This window comes from Nerophis ophidion, linkage group LG05 (genome assembly GCF_033978795.1).
Source record: "Nerophis ophidion isolate RoL-2023_Sa linkage group LG05, RoL_Noph_v1.0, whole genome shotgun sequence".
In the NCBI taxonomy this organism is placed as follows: Eukaryota; Metazoa; Chordata; class Actinopteri; order Syngnathiformes; family Syngnathidae; genus Nerophis; species Nerophis ophidion.
In genome coordinates, this window is record NC_084615.1 from 10,428,648 (window position 1) to 10,452,709 (window position 24,062).

The following is a 24,062-nucleotide window of genomic DNA, read 5'->3' on the forward strand; positions in this document are numbered from 1 at the left end:
ACACTTATTTACCTACACCCCGCTTACGTACTTACACGTATTTACCTACACCCCGCTTACGTACCTACACTTATTTACCTACACCCCGCTTACGTACCTACACGTATTTACCTACACCCCGCTTACGTACCTACACGTATTTACCTACACCCCGCTTACGTACCTACACTTATTTACCTACACCCCGCTTACGTACCTACACTTATTTACCTACACCCCGCTTACGTACCTACACTTATTTACCTACACCCCGCTTATGTACCTACACTTATTTACCTACACCCCGCTTATGTACCAACACTTATTTACCTCCACCCCGCTTATGTACCTACACTTATTTACCTACACCCCGCTTACGTACCTACACTTATTTACCTCCACCCCGCTTATGTACCTACACTTATTTACCTACACCCCGCTTACGTACCTACACTTAATTACCTACACCCCGCTTATGTACCTACACTTATTTACCTCCACCCCGCTTATGTACCTACACTTATTTACCTCCACCCCGCTTATGTACCTACACTTATTTACCTACACCCCGCTTACGTACCTACACTTATTTACCTACACCCCCCTTACGTACCTACACTTGTTTACCTACACCCCTCTTATGTACCTACACTTATTTACCTACACCCCTCTTATGTACCTACACTTATTTACCTACACCCCGCTTATGTACCTACACTTATTTACCTACACCCCTCTTATGTACCTACACTTATTTACCTACACCCCGCTTACGTACCTACACTTATTTACCTACACCCCTCTTATGTACCTACACTTATTTACCTACACCCCGCTTACGTACCTACACTTATTTACCTACACCCCTCTTATGTACCTACACTTATTTACCTACACCCCGCTTACGTACCTACACTTATTTACCTACACCCCGCTTACGTACCTACACTTATTTACCTACACCCCCCTTATGTACCTACACTTATTTACCTACACCCCGCTTATGTACCTACACTTATTTACCTACACCCCGCTTATGTACCTACACTTGTTTACCTACACCCCGCTTATGTACCTACACTTATTTACCTACACCCCTCTTATGTACCTACACTTATTTACCTACACCCCGCTTATGTACCTACACTCATTTACCTACACCCCGCTTATGTACCTACACTCATTTACCTACACCCCGCTTATGTACCTACACCCCTTTTATGTACCTACACTTATTTACCTACACCCCGCTTACGTACCTACACTTATTTACCTACACCCCGCTTAAGTACCTACACTTATTTACCTACCCCGCTTATGTACCTACACTTATTTACCTACACCCCCCTAATGTACCTACACTTATTTACCTACACCCCGCTTACGTACCTACACTTATTTACATACACCCCGCTTAAGTACCTACACTTATCTACCTACACCCCGCTTATGTACCTACACTTACTTACCTACACCCCGCTTACGTACCTACACTTATTTACCTACACCCCGCTTACGTACCTACATTTATTTACCTACACCCCGCTTATGTACCTACACTTATTTACCTACACCCCGCGTATGTACCTACACTTATTTACCTACACCCCGCTTATGTACCTACACTTATTTACCTACACCCCGCTTATGTACCTACACTCATTTACCTACACCCCGCTTATGTACCTACACTCATTTACCTACACCCCGCTTATGTACCTACACTTATTTACCTACACGCCGCTTACGTACCTACACTCATTTACCTACACCCCGCTTATGTACCTACACTTATTTACCTACACCCCGCTTATGTACCTACACTTATTTACCTACACCCCGCTTATGTACCTACACTCATTTACCTACACCCCGCTTATGTACCTACACTTATTTACCTACACCCCGCTTATGTACCTACACTCATTTACCTACACCCCGCTTATGTACCTACACTCATTTACCTACACCCCGCTTATGTACCTACACTCATTTACCTACACCCCTCTTATGTACCTACACTCATTTACCTACACCCCTCTTATGTACCTACACTTATTTACCTACACCCCGCTTATGTACCTACACTTATTTACCTACACCCCGCTTACGTACCTACACTTATTTACCTACACCCCGCTTACGTACCTACACTTATTTACCTACACCCCGCTTACGTACATACACTTATTTACCTACACCCCGCTTACGTACCTACACTTATTTACCTACCCCCCGCTTACGTACCTACACTTATTTACCTACACCCCTCTTATGTACCTACACTTATTTACCTACACCCCGCTTATGTACCTACACTTATTTACCTACACCCCGCTTATGTACCTACACTTATTTACCTACACCCCGCTTACGTACCTACACTTATTTACCTACACCCCGCTTATGTACCTACACTTATTTACCTACACCCCTCTTATGTACCTACACTTATTTACCTACACCCCGCTTACGTACCTACACTTATTTACCTACACCCCGCTTATGTACCTACACTTATTTACCTACACCCCTCTTATGTACCTACACTTATTTACCTACACCCCGCTTACGTACCTACACTTAATTACCTACACCCCGCTTACGTACCTACACTTATTTACCTACACCCCGCTTATGTACCTACACTTATTTACCTACACCCCGCTTACGTACCTACACTTATTTAACTACACCCCGCTTACGTACCTACACTTAATTACCTACACCCCGCTTACGTACCTACACTTATTTACCTACACCCCGCTTACGTACCTACACTTAATTACCTACACCCCGCTTACGTACCTACACTTATTTACCTACACCCCGCTTACGTACCTACACTTATTTACCTACACCCCGCTTATGTACCTACACTTATTTACCTACACCCCGCTTACGTACCTACACTTATTTACCTACACCCCGCTTATGTACCTACACTTATTTACCTACACCCCGCTTATGTACCTACACTTACTTACGTACACCCCTCTTATGTACCTACACTTATTTACCTACACCCCGCTTATGTACCTACACTTATTTACCTACACCCCGCTTATGTACCTACACTTATTTACCTACACCCCGCTTATGTACCTACACTTTTTTACCTACACCCCGCTTATGTACCTACACTTATTTACCTACACCCCGCTTATGTACCTACACTTATTTACCTACACCCCGCGTATGTACCTACACTTATTTACCTACACCCCGCTTATGTACCTACACTTATTTACCTACACCCCGCTTATGAACCTACACTCATTTACCTACACCCCGCTTATGTACCTACACTCATTTACCTACACCCCGCTTATGTACCTACACTTATTTACCTACACGCCGCTTACGTACCTACACTCATTTACCTACACCCCGCTTATGTACCTACACTCATTTACCTACACCCCGCTTATGTACCTACACTCATTTACCTACACCCCGCTTATGTACCTACACTCATTTACCTACACCCCTCTTATGTACCTACACTCATTTACCTACACCCCTCTTATGTACCTACACTTATTTACCTACACCCCGCTTATGTACCTACACTTATTTACCTACACCCCGCTTACGTACCTACACTTATTTACCTACACCCCGCTTACGTACATACACTTATTTACCCACACCCCGCTTACGTACCTACACTTATTTACCTACCCCCCGCTTACGTACCTACACTTATTTACCTACACCCCTCTTATGTACCTACACTTATTTACCTACACCCCGCTTATGTACCTACACTTATTTACCTACACCCCGCTTATGTACCTACACTTATTTACCTACACCCCGCTTACGTACCTACACTTATTTACCTACACCCCGCTTATGTACCTACACTTATTTACCTACACCCCTCTTATGTACCTACACTTATTTACCTACACCCCGCTTACGTACCTACACTTATTTACCTACACCCCGCTTATGTACCTACACTTATTTACCTACACCCCTCTTATGTACCTACACTTATTTACCTACACCCCGCTTACGTACCTACACTTAATTACCTACACCCCGCTTACGTACCTACACTTAATTACCTACACCCCGCTTACGTACCTACACTTATTTACCTACACCCCGCTTACGTACCTACACGTATTTACCTACACCCCGCTTACGTACCTACACGTATTTACCTACACCCCGCTTACGTACCTACACTTATTTACCTACACCCCGCTTACGTACCTACACTTATTTACCTACACCCCGCTTACGTACCTACACTTATTTACCTACACCCCGCTTACGTACATACACTTATTTACCTACACCCCGCTTACGTACCTACACTTATTTACCTACGCCCCTCTTATGTACCTACACTTATTTACCTACACCCCGCTTACGTACCTACACTTATTTACCTACACCCCGCTTACGTACATACACTTATTTACCTACACCCCGCTTACGTACCTACACTTATTTACCTACACCCCTCTTATGTACCTACACTTATTTACCTACACCCCGCTTATGTACCTACACTTATTTACCTACACCCCGCTTATGTACCTACACTTATTTACCTACACCCCGCTTACGTACCTACACTTATTTACCTACACCCCGCTTATGTACCTACACTTATTTACCTACACCCCTCTTATGTACCTACACTTATTTACCTACACCCCGCTTATGTACCTACACTTATTTACCTACACCCCTCTTATGTACCTACACTTATTTACCTACACCCCTCTTATGTACCTACACTTATTTACCTACACCCCGCTTACGTACCTACACTTAATTACCTACACCCCGCTTACGTACCTACACTTATTTACCTACACCCCGCTTATGTACCTACACTTATTTACCTACACCCCGCTTACGTACCTACACTTATTTACCTACACCCCGCTTACGTACCTACACTTAATTACCTACACCCCGCTTACGTACCTACACTTATTTACCTACACCCCGCTTACGTACATACACTTATTTACCTACACCCCGCTTACGTACCTACACTTATTTACCTACCCCCCGCTTACGTACCTACACTTATTTACCTACACCCCTCTTATGTACCTACACTTATTTACCTACACCCCGCTTATGTACCTACACTTATTTACCTACACCCCGCTTATGTACCTACACTTATTTACCTACACCCCGCTTACGTACCTACACTTATTTACCTACACCCCGCTTATGTACCTACACTTATTTACCTACACCCCTCTTATGTACCTACACTTATTTACCTACACCCCGCTTACGTACCTACACTTATTTACCTACACCCCGCTTATGTACCTACACTTATTTACCTACACCCCTCTTATGTACCTACACTTATTTACCTACACCCCGCTTACGTACCTACACTTAATTACCTACACCCCGCTTACGTACCTACACTTAATTACCTACACCCCGCTTACGTACCTACACTTATTTACCTACACCCCGCTTACGTACCTACACGTATTTACCTACACCCCGCTTACGTACCTACACGTATTTACCTACACCCCGCTTACGTACCTACACTTATTTACCTACACCCCGCTTACGTACCTACACTTATTTACCTACACCCCGCTTACGTACCTACACTTATTTACCTACACCCCGCTTACGTACATACACTTATTTACCTACACCCCGCTTACGTACCTACACTTATTTACCTACGCCCCTCTTACGTACCTACACTTATTTACCTACCCCCCGCTTACGTACCTACACTTATTTACCTACACCCCGCTTATGTACCTACACTTAATTACCTACACCCCGCTTACGTACCTACACTTATTTACCTACACCCCGCTTATGTACCTACACTTATTTACCTACACCCCGCTTATGTACCTACACTTATTTACATGGCCTCCAGACCATCAAGTGTGTGTGGACACTTGCGATAAAGCAGTGAAACAAACATGGCCCCCATCCTCACCAACGCACTCTGCCGCCTCATCGCTCCAGCTGCGGTCCAACTGGCACATCCGACTGGCCACGCCCCCACGCTGGTAGCCGCCATCACAGTGGTACTCGCAGGTGGCGCCGTAGTTGGTGACATCGGAGGAGCAGACCAGGGAGCCGTGCAAAGGCGGGGCCAGGGCGGGGCATCTCCTCACTGGAAGGAAGGAGTATGGCCGTCATGGTGGGAGACATAAGGAAAGTTGATGGAAGACATCCAGTTGGAGGCGGGGACAACAATGTCTTCGAAATATACAGGATCCTTAGAGCGGGGGGGGGGGGGTTCTCCTTTTTGCCCCGGGGAGGGAAGCAACTTCCCCTTCTAAAGCGGCCTGGCACCCCCTCACATGTTAACGAGGACTTTGAATTTCATGGTATTTGATCATTGTGTGAAAGTTCAAGCGTTCGACACCAAAAAGCATCTATTAATTATTATGTGAATGTCCAAAAGCATTCACACAATTATAAGATTCTACACCAATAAAATTATGTATTGTTATTGTGTGAATGTCCAAGCAATTACACAGAAGATTCTACACCAAAAATCATCCATTTTTTTTGCGATTATTATGTGAATGTTCAAAAGCATTCACACAATTATAAGATTCTACACCAATAAAATAATCTATTGTTATTGTTAAATCTATTATTATTCTTGTGTGAATGTTTAAGCATTCACACACTGAAGATTCTACACCAAAAATAATCTATTTATTATTATTATTATTAATATTAAGTGAATGTCCAGTCACACAATTATAATATTCTACACCCAAAATCTTATTTATTATCAGTATTATTATTATTATTGTGTGACTATCCAAACAATCACACAATAATAAGATTCTATTCTATTTTTCATTCTACCGCCAAAGTTTGATTTCCTCCAGTTTTCCCCCGATCAGAACCATTCATATCAAAACCTTCGACTCGACCGGGAATCGTGAGCTCACCTCTCAAAAAAGTGAGCTCCCCTCCCCAAAAAATATCCCGGATTACCCAGAATTCCCTGTTTTCCAGGACATTATGCTCATTGAAAACAAATGGGCCAAGTAAAAAAAAAAAGTTCCTGGTTTTCCAAAGCCTGATTTTCACCTCTTCCTACAAAGTTTTCACTGTCCACACCTTTCAACCATTTTTCAGCATTCCACCTTCAAAACATTCCTCTTAGTTCAACAAACGCCTTCGTTTTTTTTGTACAAATTCCGGGTTTCCTCTATTTTCCAGGAATTCCGAAATACCCATTCTCAATTCAAACTGATTCCAGAACTTCCAACACCAACTCATTCATATCATCTAGAACAATTGTGCTATCATCAATATTTTCAAAGATTCCCTACATTTCCAGAAATTCCAATTTCAAATGTTTGGACAAATTGATAGTTCTGCAGTGCCCAAAAACTCTCAAAATGTTGCACCGTTTTTAAACATGATTTCCACCTTTCAACCATCCACCCACACTGCTCTTCACATACAGTACATCCAAAGTAAAACATCTTTTCCCTTTCTCTAAAGTCCCGCTTTTCCCGGTATTTTATCCCCACTAAAAATGAATGGGCAATATACAAACTTCTCCAGACCCCACATTACTCAACTGAATGGAAGCGTTCCAACGTCCACACACTCCACTCACCTTGGACATTCAAACTACCATCCACACTCTCCACTCACCTTGGACATTCAAACTACCATCCACACTCTCCACTCACCCTGGACATTCAAACTACCATCCACACACTCCACTCACCCTGGACATTCAAACTACCATCCACACTCTCCACTCACCCTGGACAATCAAACTACCATCCACACTCTCCACTCACCTTGGACAATCAAACTACCATCCACACACTCCACTCACCCTGGACATTCAAACTACCATCCACACACTCCACTCACCCTGGACAATCAAACTACCATCCACACACTCCACTCACCTTGGACAATCAAACTACCATCCACACACTCCACTCACCTTGGACAATCAAACTACCATCCACACACTCCACTCACCTTGGACATTCAAACTACCATCCACACTCTCCACTCACCCTGGACATTCAAACTACCATCCACACACTCCACTCACCTTGGACAATCAAACTACCATCCACACTCTCCACTCACCCTGGACATTCAAACTACCATCCACACTCTCCACTCACCTTGGACATTCAAACTACCATCCACACTCTCCACTCACCCTGGACATTCAAACTACCATCCACACACTCCACTCACCTTGGACAATCAAACTACCATCCACACACTCCACTCACCTTGGACAATCAAACTACCATCCACACACTCCACTCACCTTGGACAATCAAACTACTATCCACACACTCCACTCACCTTGGACATTCAAACTACCATCCACACTCTCCACTCACCCTGGACATTCAAACTACCATCCACACACTCCACTCACCCTGGACATTCAAACTACCATCCACACACTCCACTCACCCTGGACAATCAAACTACCATCCACACTCTCCACTCACCCCGGACATTCAAACTACCATCCACACACTCCACTCACCTTGGACATTCAAACTACCATCCACACACTCCACTCACCCTGGACATTCAAACTGTTTTCCAGTCGGAATGTTAAATATCTTCAATTGAATATAAGTTGAAAAGGATTTGCAAATGATTGTATTCTCTTTTAATTTAGCCTTTACACAAGGTGACAACTTCACTGCTTTTGGCTTTTGTAATAAATATATTTCCTAAGGTAACCGTCAATAAAAATACAATACAGCTTCATCACTTTAGTCATAATTTTTGCGCTTCAACTTTCAATGACTGTAGCGCCAGACCTCTTGTGTTTGTTTGAGATTGTCTTTACTGCCACAAGCGGTGGAAAAGTGAGTAGAAAACAATCATGGACTGGGGTTAAGAAACTCTGGTTTAGAGAATAAAAGTATGTTGTAGTTCTTGAATCCCTGGGACATTTTGTCCAAAGTAAAGAGGACCAGGTAGTGTTTTAATGTGCCCCAAAAGGTGGAGGTGCGTAAAGAGTCTCGGTGCTTACCCTCCACCCGGATGATGAACTTGCAGGCAGCTCTGTTTCTGGCTTGGTCAAAGACTTTGTAGCGGATGACGTTAGCTCCCTCGCTGAAGTCGCTGTCTGGCTGCTGTCCTACTAAAATCACACTGCAGAGACATGTCAACTAGAATCCAAAGGGTGTCCGGTTCAAAGAGCACTCACTCCAGGACTTTGTCAGCTGTGTCTGTGGCCAGCGGGGCATCCCAGCTCACCCTGGCAGTCAGTTTTCCAGGGTCGGCGAACTTGATTCTGGATCGCGGACACTTGATTTTTGGAGGTTCCGTGTCTGAAATGGGTTTGAGGCCCCGCAGCAGGAAAATATCATGTTTGCTTTTGTGAAACTGGAGCTTTACAGAAGGAAAAAACATGGAATGCAAAGCAGATGGACTGAGATGGACACCATCAGTCTCTTGGAGGGTTTTTGTTTCACTCTTTATCACAGTTCATGGCCCAGTTCGACCCAACTCTCTCCTTTGAGTCACACATTAAAAGCGTTACTAAAACGGCCTTCTTTCATCTCCGTAATATCGCTAAAATTCGCTCCATTTTGTCCACTAAAGACGCCGAGATCATTATCCATGCGTTTGTTACGTCTCGTCTCGATTACTGTAACGTATTATTTTCGGGTCTCCCCATGTCTAGCATTAAAAGATTACTGTTGGTACAAAATGCGGCTGCTAGACTTTTGACAAGAACAAGAAAATTTTATCATATTACGCCTGTACTGGCTCACCTGCACTGGCTTCCTGTGCACTTAAGATGTGACTTTAAGGTTTTACTACTTACGTATAAAATACTACACGGTCTAGCTCCAGCCTATCTTGCCGATTGTATTGTACCGTATGTCCCGGCAAGAAATCTGCGTTCAAAAGACTCCGGCTTATTAGTGATTCCTAGAGCCCAAAAAAAGTCTGCGGGCTATAGAGCGTTTTCCGTTCGGGCTCCAGTACTCTGGAATGCCCTCCCGGTAACAGTTCGAGATGCCACCTCAGTAGAAGCATTTAAGTCTCACCTTAAAACTCATCTGTATACTCTAGCCTTTAAATAGACCTCCTTTTTAGACCAGTTGATCTGCCGCTTCTTTTCTTTCTCCTATGTCCCCCCCCTCCCTTGTGGAGGGGGTCCGGTCCGATGACCATGGATGAAGTACTGGCTGTCCAGAGTCGAGACCCAGGATGGACCGCTCGTCGGGACCCAGGATGGACCGCTCGCCTGTATCTGTTGGGGACATCTCTACGCTGCTGATCCGCCTCCACTTGAGATGGTTTCCTGTGGACGGGACTCTCGCTGCTGTCTTGGATCCGCTTGAACTGAACTCTCGCGGCTGTGTTGGAGCCACTATGGATTGAACTTTCACAGTATCATGTTAGACCCGCTCGACATCCATTGCTTTCGGTCCCCTAGAGAGGGGGGGTTGCCCACATCTGAGGTCCTCTCCAAGGTTTCTCATAGTCAGCATTGTCACTGGCGTCCCACTGGATGTGAATTCTCCCTGCCCATTGGGTGTGAGTTTTCCTTGCCCTTTTGTGGGTTCTTCCGAGGATGTTGTAGTCGTAATGATTTGTGCAGTCCTTTGAGACATTTGTGATTTGGGGCTATATAAATAAACATTGATTGATTGATTGATGTTTGTCCTCAGTCGAAAACTGCTTGCGTCCCAATTTCCTTCAGATAGATTTCTCACAAAAGGGAAACTGGGATCATTGCTCCCAGTAAAAAGATCCTCCTGATCAAGAAGTCTTGAGGTGCATCTGTTAAAGCAGCCTCAGAAAGCTTTGATCAGTCTTTATAGCGTCGTCAACGGACCAAAAACTGTTTTAATCACCTGACAAATTTCTCTCAAGTGAGAAATTTGTTGTCATAGTGGGATCTGGAAATGATCATTCATGGTCTCGTATTGGCTTTTATAATTCTGTTTTAACTTGTTTCAACAAGTCAGAGACCTTTTAGACTTTGGCACTCAGAACTATCCAGTCTTTATTTGCCTCCAGTCAATTCCACATAGAGCAGGGTATCAGGCGGGCAAAACGAGTTTGCTACGTATAACAATGAGCTGTAGTTTTTGTTTATTTTTATTGAAAGAAACTGCTGTTCTAAATGTGTCCACTGGATGTCGCAAGAGCCATTCAAGTGTGACCCACGCCACACATGACACCGTTTAAAGATGACGTGTCAGCTGACTTTAAGCGCTTTCTGGATTGGCTGGTAATACTCCAGTCAGCAAAGGCGCACGCAATCAGCTGCTCGTGTTGTGCCAGGCAGCAGATGGCGACAGACTGATGCTGTGGCGACACACAATACCTTATTTTATTGTAAATGATCCACTCAACAGATAAAATAAGGGAACGATAAGATGCAAAGACTTAAGTCAACATTACCATCATCTTTGTAGTTAAGAGTTCAGTGCTGCGCTTGTAATTGGTTGATGGCATGAAGCACACCCTGAACTCCATTGTAAAAATGTGTGTTTCTACATTTGTTGTTTGTTCTGTTTTGTTGTATGCTTAAATCTAGCATGTTCACATTGGTTACGTTTGGAGTTATGTTACCTTTAATTTGTGTCATTTTGACATTTGTTTTGATTATATTATATTGTAATATTTGAATGATGATAAATGAATGTGTTGTGGCAATTGTGGATTTCATCAATATGTCGGTTTGAGGAAACACTTCATTGCTTTTCCAAAGACGTTTTTTATTGTGACCTGCCAACATGAGAATCCTTTTCAACTAACTTCAGGTGTTTTGCCAAGTGGATTACTTTTAATATGTACATTTTCAGAATGTTGTTGTTCTATTTTTTTGGGCCCCAGTAAGACAAAGACAACTATCTGAAATTGTCTTTATTTCTAAGAGATTTGAACATGTGGGAATAGATTTTCCTCCAAAACGGCCCCTGAGCTAAAACGGGTTGGACACCCCTGGCACAGTCCTGACTTTCCGTGCGTGGCATGGTGGGGCCCCAAAGTACATCACTGATTTGATGTGCCCCTACACGTCAGGGTGCAGCCTTCAGGCCAGGGTCTCTTAAAGGGTGCAGCCTTCGGGCCAGGGTCTCTTAAAGGGTGCAGCCTTCGGGCCAGGGTCTCTTAAAGGGTGCAGCCTTCGGGCCAGGGTCTCTTAAAGGGTGCAGCCTTCGGGCCAGGGTCTCCTAAAGGGCGCAGCCTTCGGGCCAGGGTCTCTTAAAGGGTGCAGCCTTCGGGCCAGGGTCTCCTAAAGGGCGCAGCCTTCAGGCCAGGGTCTCTTAAAGGGTGCAGCCTTCGGGCCAGGGTCTCTTAAAGGGTGCATCCTTCGGGCCAGGGTCTCCTAAAGGGCGCAGCCTTCGGGCCAGGGTCTCTTAAAGGCTGCAGCCTCCAGGCCAGGGTCTCTTAAAGGCTGCAGCCTTCAGGCCACGGTCTCTTAAAGAGTGCAGGCTTCAGGCCAGGGTCTCTTAAACGGTGCAGCCTTCAGGCCAGGGTGTCTTAAACGGTGCAGCCTTCAGGCCAGTGTGTCTTAAAAGGTCTAGTCTTCAGGCCAGGGTCTCTTAAACGGTGCAGCCTTCAGGCCAGGGTCTCTTAAAGGGTGTAGCTTTCAGGCCAGGGTCTTGTAAAGGGTGCAGCCTTCAGGCCAGGGTCTTGTAAAGGGTGCAGCTTTCAGGCCAAGGTCTCTTAAAGGGTACAGCCTTCAGGCCATGGTCTCTAAAAGGGTGCAGCCTTCAGGCCAGGGTCTCTTAAAGGGTGTAGCCTTCAGGCCAGGGTCTCTTAAAGGGTGCAGCCTTCAGGCCAGGGTCTCTTAAAGGGTGCGGCCTTCGGGCCAGGGTCTCCTAAAGGGCGCAGCCTTCAGGCCAGGGTCTCTAAAAGGGTGCAGCCTTCAGGCCAGGGTATCTTAAAGGGTGTAGCCTTCAGGCCAGGGTCTCTTAAACGGTGCAGCCTTCAGGCCAGGGTCTTGTAAAGGGTGCAGCCTTCAGGCCAGAGTCTCCTAACGGGTGCAGCCTTCAGGCCAGGGTCTCCTAAAGGCTGCAGCCTTCAGGCCAGGATCTCTTAAAGGGTGCAGCCTTCAGGCCAGGATCTCTTAAAGGGTGCAGCCTTCAGGCCAGGGTCTCCTAAAGGGTGCAGCCTTCAGGCCAGGGTCTCCTAAAGGGTGCAACCTTCAGGCCAGGGTCTCCTAAAGGGTGCAGCCTTCAGGCCAGGATCTCTTAAAGGGTGCAGCCTTCAGGCCAGGATCTCTTAAAGGGTGCAGCCTTCAGGCCAGGATCTCTTAAAGGGTGCAGCCTTCAGGCCAGGGTCTCCTAAAGGGTGCAGCCTTCAGGCCAGGGTCTCCTAAAGGGTGCAGCCTTCAGGCCAGGGTCTCCTAAAGGGTGCAGCCTTCAGGCCAGGGTCTCCTAAAGGGTGCAGCCTTCAGGCCAGGGTCTCTTAAAGGGTGCAGCCTTCGGGCCAGGGTCTCCTAAAGGGCGCAGCCTTCGGGCCAGGGTCTCTTAAAGGGTGCAGCCTTCAGGCCAGGGTCTCTTAAAGGGTGCAGCCTTCGGCCAGGGTCTCTTAAAGGGTGCAGCCTTCGGGCCAGGGTCTCCTAAAGGGTGCAGCCGTCAGGCCAGGGTCTCCTAAAGGGTGCAGCCTTCGGGCCAGGGTCTCTTAAAGGGTGCAGCCTTCGGGCCAGGGTCTCTTAAAGGGTGGAGCCTTCAGGCCAGGGTCTAATAAAGGGTGCAGCCTTTAAGCCAGTGTCTCTTAAAGGGTGCAGCCTTCAGGCCAGGGTCTCCTAAAGGGTGCAGCTTTCAGGCCGGGGTCTCCTAGAAATCCCCAAATCTTGTTTGAAAACCTGTGGACACCTGGCATTCAAGGCGGTAGCCCCCAGACTCTGGAACAAGTTGAAAGCAGTCCCTCTGTGATTTTGACCGTGTTGACTGTTGTTGATGTCCATGATGTTTTGTACGGCGCGTCATCAATCAAAAGTATACTTACTATCTGGACAGTACCTGAACAGATTGGCTGTGCCCCACTCCAAGCCCCCCCGTGCTGACAGGTGCGCGAGTGCTCCCCCTCGATGCGGTGGCCGGGGGAGCAGGTGAAGTCGCATCTGGAGTCCACCACAAAGCCTTGGGTGCAGGTGTACCTGCCGTGCGGGATGAGCGGCAACACGGGGCAGCGAATCTCTGCAAAGACATCAAGCCGGTGACGATCAGTGCCATGGCGCCCACCCACCCACCCACCGCCCGCCCGCTCACTCACTGCGACACATGGACGTCCCGGACCAGCGGCGATCGGCCATGCATTGGATGGAGCTGCTGCCCGACAGGCGGTATCCGCGGTCGCAGCGCATGTTGCAGCGCGTGCCCTGGGTGGTCCGGTAGGCTCGGCCCCTGGGGGAGTGGCAGGTGGCCTCACCATTGGTCAAGCGTGGAGAGTGACACCAGTATAGACCTGGTGGACAACAACATACTGCATGTGTCTGCCAAATACATTTAGCAAAGTGTGTATGACGACAAAGTGTTCTTGTTGTACAACAACTCAACATGCTGTACAGTGTGTATGACAACAAAGTGGTCTTGTTGTACAACAACTCAACATTCTGTAAAGTATGTATGACAACAAAGTGGTCTTGTTGTACAACAACTCAACATGCTGTAAAGTGTGTATGACAACAAAGTGGTCTTGTTGTACAACAACTCAACATGCTGTAAAGTATGTATGACAACAAAGTGGTCTTGTTGTACAACAACTCAACATGCTGTAAAGTGTGTATGACAACAAAGTGGTCTTGTTGTACAACAACTCAACATGCTGTAAAGTGTGTATGACAACAAAGTGGTCTTGTTGTACAACAACTCAACATGCTGTAAAGTGTGTATGACAACAAAGTGGTCTTGTTGTACAACAACTCAACATGCTGTAAAGTGTGTATGACAACAAAGTGGTCTTGTTGTACAACAACTCACCATGCTGTAAAGTGTGTATGACAACAAAGTGGTCTTGTTGTACAACAACTCAATATGTTGTAAAGTGTGTATGACAACAAAGTGGTCTTGTTGTACAACAACTCAACATGCTGTAAAGTGTGTATGACAACAAAGTGGTCTTGTTGTACAACAACTCAACATGCTGTAAAGTGTGTATGACAACAAAGTGGTCTTGTTGTACAACAACTCAACATGCTGTAAAGTGTGTATGACAACAAAGTGGTCTTGTTGTACAACAACTCAAAATTCTGTAAAGTATGTATGACAACAAAGTGGTCTTGTTATACAACAACTCAATATGTAGTAAAGTGTGTATGACAGCAAAGTGGTCTTGTTGTACAACAACTCAACATGCTGTAAAGTGTGTATGACAACAAAGTGGTCTTGTTGTACAACAACTCAACATGCTGTAAAGTGTGTATGACTGAAGTTGATCCAAAGATTTAAGTGTTAAAAGCAAAGTAAAAGTATGACATATTTTTAACTATTTTATGAGTGGGGCCCTTTTATAAGTTCTCCAAAATAATAATGAATTAAAGTTAATCAATGTTATGAATTATTAACTTATTTAAGGCCACAATTATTTAACATCAAATCACTTTGAAATATTTGGGGTGGGATAATGCATACTTGTTGTTTGCCATATAAAAATTGTTTTTTATTTCCTCAAAAGGGAATACAACAAATATACAAAAAGGATATTAAAAAACCTTTGAAAGTATTTTTTTTTTTAAGTACGACTTATTTTTTAACATTTTTATGACGGAGGCCTTTTTGGCTCCCCAATAATTTTTGTGGGATTTTTAAAATTTATTCAAAGCTCCAACTACTTCGCATCAAATGTTCCACTTTGGAAATATTGTACATTTATGAAACGGAAAAAAAAAAACATTGAAACTGTTGAACCGGAAAAAAAACAAGTTTAAATATCAAAAGAAATGTAAGTGAAAAATATTGATTGTAAATAATTACCAGAGTGGATCATAATGATATTTAACCTGAAAACTGATTTTTTATTCTTAATACACTGATGTATTTGTCAAAAATTCAACATTTTCACTTTCAAAGTGCCTTTTTTCCCAAATACAAAACTCCTGTCCTTAAATATACCCATCCGTTGATATGTTATTAAAAAATATTTATTTAATGGCCTTTTTGTGGCCTGTGCAAAATGGTTACTCAACTGCAGATAGTACCAGACATTAGAAATTATTTTACCTGTGCAAGTGCATGGTTTTAATAACATGAAGAGACAAATACAGTATTAGAAAATCATACATACTGTCATAGTCTACATGGGTGGTGTGGTCCTCCTCTGCTACGTCACTGGAGTCTGGGCTTCCACTCACTGCTGCAAATATAAGACAACACATGACAACTTTTCTGCCTTCAATTCCACTCACTGCTGCAAATATAAGACAACACATGACAACTTTTCTGACTTCAATTCCACTCACTGCTGCAAATATAGGACAACACATGACAACTTTTCTGACTTCAATTCCACTCACTGCTGCAAAAATAAGACAACACATGACAACTTTTCTGACTTCAATTCCACTCACTGCTGCAAATATAAGACAACACATGACAACTTTTCTGACTTCAATTCCACTCACTGCTGCAAATATAAGACAACACATGACAACTTTTCTGACTTCAATTCCACTCACTCTTGCAAATATAGGACAACACATGACAACTTTTCTGACTTCAATTCCACTCACTCCTGCAAATATAAGACAAGATATGATAACTTTTCTGACTTCAATTCCACTCACTCCTGCAAATATAAGACAACATATGACAACTTTTCTGACTTCAATTCCACTCACTGCTGCAAATATAGCACAACACATGACAACTTTTCTGACTTCAATTCCACTCACTCCTGCAAATATAGGACAACACATGACAACTTTTCTGACTTCAATTCCACTCACTGCTGCAAATATAGGACAACACATGACAACTTTTCTGACTTCAATTCCACTCACTGCTGCACATATAAGACAACACATGACAACTTTTCTGACTTCAATTCCACTCACTGCTGCAAATATAGGACAACACATGACAACTTTTATGACTTCAATTCCACTCACTGCTGCAAATATAAGACAACACATGACAACTTTTCTGACTTCAATTCCACTCACTGCTGCAAATATAAGACAACACATGACAACTTTTCTGACTTCAATTCCACTCACTCCTGCAAATATAGGACAACACATGACAACTTTTCTGACTTCAATTCCACTCACTGCTGCAAATATAGGACAACACATGACAACTTTTCTGACTTCAATTCCACTCACTCCTGCAAATATAAGACAACATATGACAACTTTTCTGACTTCAATTCCACTCACTGCTGCAAATATAGCACAACACATGACAACTTTTCTGACTTCAATTCCACTCACTGCTGCAAAAATAAGACAACACATGACAACTTTTCTGACTTCAATTCCACTCACTGCTGCAAATATAAGACAACACATGACAACTTTTCTGACTTCAATTCCACTCACTGCTGCAAATATAAGACAACACATGACAACTTTTCTGACTTCAATTCCACTCACTGCTGCAAATATAGGACAACACATGACAACTTTTATGACTTCAATTCCACTCACTGCTGCAAATATAAGACAACACATGACAACTTTTCTGACTTCAATTCCACTCACTGCTGCAAATATAAGACAACACATGACAACTTTTCTGACTTCAATTCCACTCACTCCTGCAAATATAGGACAACACATGACAACTTTTCTGACTTCAATTCCACTCACTGCTGCAAATATAGGACAACACATGACAACTTTTCTGACTTCAATTCCACTCACTGCTGCACATATAAGACAACACATGACAACTTTTCTGACTTCAATTCCACTCACTGCTGCAAATATAGGACAACACATGACAACTTTTATGACTTCAATTCCACTCACTGCTGCAAATATAAGACAACACATGACAACTTTTCTGACTTCAATTCCACTCACTCCTGCAAATATAGGACAACACATGACAACTTTTCTGACTTCAATTCCACTCACTGCTGCAAATATAGGACAACACATGACAACTTTTCTGACTTCAATTCCACTCACTCCTGCAAATATAAGACAACATATGACAACTTTTCTGACTTCAATTCCACTCACTGCTGCAAATATAGCACAACACATGACAACTTTTCTGACTTCAATTCCACTCACTGCTGCAAATATAAGACAACACATGACAACTTTTCTGACTTCAATTCCACTCACTCCTGCAAATATAAGACAACACATGACAACTTTTCTGACTTCAATTCCACTCACTGCTGCAAATATAAGACAACACATGACAACTTTTCTGACTTTAATTCCACTCACTGCTGCAACTATAAGACAACACATGCCAACTTTTTTGACTTCAATTCCACTCACTGCTGCAAATATAAGACAACACATGACAACTTTTCTGACTTCAATTCCACTCACTGCTGCAAATATAAGACAACACATGAGCTCTTTTCTGACTTCAATTCCACTCACTCCTGCAAATATAAGACAACACATGACAACTTGTCTGACTTCAATTCCACTCACTGCTGCAAATATAAGACAACACATGACAACTTTTCTGACTTCAATTCCACTCACTGCTGCACATATAAGACAACACATGACAACTTTTCTGACTTCAATTCCACTCACTGCTGCAAATATAACACAACACATGACAACTTTTCTGACTTCAATTCCACTCACTCCTGCAAATATAGGACAACACATGACAACTTTTCTGACTTCAATTCCACTCACTGCTGCAAATATAAGACAACACATGACAACTTTTCTGACTTCAATTCCACTCACTGCTGCAAATATAGGACAACACATGACAACTTTTCTGGCTTCAATTCCACTCACTCCTGCAAATATAAGAAGACACATGACAACTTGTCGGACTTCAATTCCACTCACTGCTGCAAATATAAGACAGCACATGACAACTTTTCTGACTTCAATTCCACTCACTGCTGCAAATATAAGACAGCACATGACATCTTTTCTGACTTCAATTCCACTCACTGCTGCAAATATAAGACAACACATGACAACTTTTCTGACTTCAATTCCACTCACTCCTGCAAATATAGGACAACACATGACAACTTTTCTGACTTTGATTCCACTCACTCCTGCAAATATAGGACAACACATGACAACTTTTCTGACTTCAATTCCACTCACTGCTGCAAATATAAGACAACACATGACAACTTTTCTGACTTCAATTCCACTCACTGCTGCAAATATAAGACAACACATGACAACTTTTCTGACTTCAATTCCACTCACTGCTGCAAATATAGGACAACACATGACAACTTTTCGGACTTCATTTCCACTCACTCCTGCAAATATAAGACAACACATGACAACTTTTCTGACTTCAATTCCACTCCCTGCTGCACATATAAGACAACACATGACAACTTTTCTGACTTCAATTCCACTCACTCCTGCAAATATAGGACAACACATGACAACTTTTATGATTTCAATTCCACTCACTGCTGCAAATATAAGACAACACATGACAACTTTTCTGACTTCAATTCCACTCACTGCTGCAAATATAGGACAACACATGACAACTTTTCTGGCTTCAATTCCACTCACTCCTGCAAATATAAGACGACACATGACAACTTGTCTGACTTCAATTCCACTCACTGCTGCAAATATAAGACAGCACATGACAACTTTTCTGACTTCAATTCCACTCACTGCTGCAAATATAAGACAGCACATGACATCTTTTCTGACTTCAATTCCACTCACTGCTGCAAATATAAGACAACACATGACAACTTTTCTGACTTCAATTCCACTCACTCCTGCAAATATAGGACAACACATGACAACTTTTCTGACTTTGATTCCACTCACTCCTGCAAATATAGGACAACACATGACAACTTTTCTGACTTCAATTCCACTCACTGCTGCAAATATAAGACAACACATGACAACTTTTCTGACTTCAATTCCACTCACTGCTGCAAATATAAGACAACACATGACAACTTTTCTGACTTCAATTCCACTCACTGCTGCAAATATAGGACAACACATGACAACTTTTCGGACTTCAATTCCACTCACTCCTGCAAATATAAGACAACACATGACAACTTTTCTGACTTCAATTCCACTCACTGCTGCACATATAAGACAACACATGACAACTTTTCTGACTTCAATTCCACTCACTCCTGCAAATATAGGACAACACATGACAACTTTTATGATTTCAATTCCACTCACTGCTGCAAATATAAGACAACACATGACAACTTTTCTGACTTCAATTCCACTCACTGCTGCAAATATAAGACAACACATGACAACTTTTCTGACTTCAATTCCACTCACTGCTGCAAATATAAGACAACACATGACAGCTTTTCTGACTTTAATTCCACTCACTGCTGCACATATAAGACAACACATGACAACTTTTCTGACTTCAATTCCACTCACTGCTGCAAATATAAGACAACACATGACAACCTTTCTGACTTCAATTCCACTCACTCCTGCAAATATAGGACAACACATGACAACTTTTCTGACTTCAATTCCACTCCCTGCTGCACATATAAGACAACACATGACAACTTTTCTGACTTCAATTCCACTCACTCCTGCAAATATAGGACAACACATGACAACTTTTATGATTTCAATTCCACTCACTGCTGCAAATATAAGACAACACATGACAACTTTTCTGACTTCAATTCCACTCACTGCTGCAAATATAGGACAACACATGACAACTTTTCTGGCTTCAATTCCACTCACTCCTGCAAATATAGGACAACACATGACAACTTTTATGATTTCAATTCCACTCACTGCTGCAAATATAAGACAACACATGACAACTTTTCTGACTTCAATTCCACTCACTCCTGCAAATATAGGACAACACATGACAACTTTTCTGACTTCAATTCCACTCACTGCTGCAAATATAAGACAACACATGACAACTTTTCTGACTTCAATTCCACTCATTGCTGCAAATATAAGACAACACATGACAACTTGTCTGACTTCAATTCAAGTGTGGGTGGCTGGAAGGCTGATGGAGACCATTCTTGGCCAAACAGTTCTCAATAAAAACATTCCATCCTCCCCACAAAGCTGGATTTGATATCAACATGCGCTTGAAAGACTTTGAAAGCTACAAGCACGCCATGTCCAACAACTGTTGCCATGCCAACACGTGTGAATAGAAAATACAATCCTCCTGTCCTGTACCATTTTTGTAAAGGAAAAGACACTCAACATAAACCAATTATAGCCTGTGAGGTAGAAGAACCAGGACAAGAAGACCAGCGACTCACCTGTGAGGTAGAAGAACCAGGACAAGAATACCAGTGACTCACCTGTGAGGTAGAAGAACCAGGACAAGAAGACCAGTGACTCACCTGTGAGGTAGAAGAACCAGGACAAGAATACCAGTGACTCACCTGTGAGGTAGAAGAACCAGGACAAGAAGACCAGTGACTCACCTGTGAGGTAGAAGAACCAGGACAAGAAGACCAGTGACTCACCTGTGAGGTAGAAGAACCAGGACAAGAATACCAGTGACTCACCTGTGAGGTAGAAGAACCAGGACAAGAAGACCAGTCACTCACATGTGAGGTAGAAGACCCAGGACAAGAAGACCAGCGACTCACCTGTGAGGTAGAAGAACCAGGACAAGAAGACCAGTGACTCACCTGTGAGGTAGAAGAACCAGGACAAGAAGACCAGTGACTCACCTGTGAGGTAGAAGAACCAGGACAAGAAGACCAGTGACTCACCTGTGAGGTAGAAGAACCAGGACAAGAAGACCAGCGACTCACCTGTGAGGTAGAAGAACCAGGACAAGAAGACCAGTGACTCACCTGTGAGGTAGAAGAACCAGGACAAGAAGACCAGTGACTCACCTGTGAGGTAGAAGAACCAGGACAAGAAGACCAGTGACTCACCTGTGAGGTAGAAGAACCAGGACAAGAAAACCAGTGACTCACCTGTGAGGTAGAAGAACCAGGACAAGAAGACCAGTGACTCACCTGTGAGGTAGAAGAACCAGGACAAGAAGACCAGTGACTCACCTGTGAGGTAGAAGAACCAGGACAAGAAAACCAGTGACTCACCTGTGAGGTAGAAGAACCAGGACAAGAAGACCAGTGACTCACCTGTGAGGTAGAAGAACCAGGACAAGAAGACCAGTGACTCACCTGTGAGGTAGAAGAACCAGGACAAGAAGACCAGTGACTCACCTGTGAGGTAGAAGAACCAGGACAAGAAAACCAGTGACTCACCTGTGAGGTAGAAGAACCAGGACAAGAAGACCAGTCACTCACCTGTGAGGTAGAAGAACCAGGACAAGAAGACCAGTGACTCACCTGTGAGGTAGAAGAACCAGGACACGAAGACCAGCGACTCACCTGTGAGGTAGAAGAACCAGGAAAGGAAGACCGGAGACTAACCTGTGAGGTAGAAGAACCAGGACAAGAAGACCAGCAGGCTCCTCAGGCTCATATCCGTCCACAAAAGATGACTCCGCAGCTGCGAAGAGAAAGTAGTGCGCAGGTCCGCGTGGACTTCCCACGTCACACTCCAACGAGGAGACGTTCCACAAAACCTTCCCAGATGTCACCTAAACTACTTGAAATAGTCCCAAGTGCTGCAAACAGGAGTTCTTGGTCTGGTCTCTGCAGATCTTCTTCGGCGAGGCTTCTGCTAGATGACTGACGACTTTATGGCCGCTAGAGGGCGACCTTGTTACTTTCTCCTCCTGGTCACGTGACCCCATACTTGTCATGTTTTATACGCCTCTCTGACATGTGACTACATACTTTTCATGTTTTATACGCCTCTCTAACATGTGACTACATACTTTTCATGTTTTATACGCCTCTCTAACATGTGACTACATACTTTTCATGTTTTATACGCCTCTCTAACATGTGACTACATACTTTTCATGTTTTATACGCCTCTCTAACATGTGACTACATACTTTTCATGTTTTATATGCCTCTCCAACATGTGACTACATACTTTTCATGTTTTATATGCCTCTCTAACATGTGACTACATACTTTTCATGTTTTATACGCCTCTCTAACATGTGACTACATACTTTTCATGTTTTATACGCCTCTCCAACATGTGACTACATACTTTTCATGTTTTATACGCCTCTCTAACATGTGACTACATACTTTTCATGTTTTATACGCCTCTCCAACATGTGACTACATACTTTTCATGTTTTATACGCCTCTCTAACATGTGACTACATACTTTTCATGTTTTATACGCCTCTCTAACATGTGACTACATACTTTTCATGTTTTATACGCCTCTCTAACATGTGACTACATACTTTTCATGTTTTATACGCCTCTCTACCCTTTGACTACATACTTTTTATGTTTTATACGCCTCTCTAACATGTGACTACATACTTTTCATGTTTTATACGCCTCTCTAACATGTGACTACATACTTTTCATGTTTTATACGCCTCTCTAACATGTGACTACATACTTTTCATGTTTTATACGCCTCTCTAACATGTGACTACATACTTTTCATGTTTTATACGCCTCTCTAACATGTGACTACATACTTTTCATGTTTTATACGCCTCTCTACCCTTTGACTACATACTTTTTATGTTTTATACGCCTCTCTAACATGTGACTACATACTTTTCATGTTTTATATGCCTCTCTAACATGTGACTACATACTTTTCATGTTTTATACGCCTCTCTAACATTTGACTACATACTTTTCATGTTTTATACGCCTCTCTAACATGTGACTACATACTTTTCATGTTTTATACGCCTCTCTAACATGTGACCCAATACTTTTCATGTTTTATACGCCTCTCTACCCTTTGACTACATACTTTTTATGTTTTATACGCCTCTCTAACATGTGACTACATACTTTTCATGTTTTATATGCCTCTCTAACATGTGACTACATACTTTTCATGTTTTATACGCCTCTCT

General features: G+C 43.2%; 1 protein-coding gene across 3 annotated transcripts in view; it reads right to left on the bottom strand.

Moving 5' to 3' along the window:
• srpx2 (sushi-repeat containing protein X-linked 2) overlaps positions 1-22,814 on the bottom strand; it is a 27,988-nt gene extending 5,174 nt beyond the window's left edge. The window contains exons 1-7 of one of the 3 annotated variants that reach the window (XM_061899946.1): positions 22,522-22,814; positions 16,237-16,302; positions 14,227-14,418; positions 13,974-14,150; positions 9,188-9,311; positions 9,011-9,132; positions 5,945-6,124 (exon numbers count right to left, since the gene is read on the bottom strand). In XM_061899946.1, coding sequence (XP_061755930.1) covers positions 5,945-6,124; positions 9,011-9,132; positions 9,188-9,311; positions 13,974-14,150; positions 14,227-14,418; positions 16,237-16,302; positions 22,522-22,573 — 913 coding nt within the window. In that variant the 5' untranslated portion in view covers positions 22,574-22,814. Of the gene's footprint in view, positions 1-5,944; positions 6,125-9,010; positions 9,133-9,187; positions 9,312-13,973; positions 14,151-14,226; positions 14,419-16,236; positions 16,306-22,521 lie in introns of all 3 variants that reach the window. The other 2 variants (XM_061899945.1, XM_061899947.1) reach the window with 2 other exon arrangements.
• Positions 22,815-24,062: the final 1,248 nt, after the last annotated feature.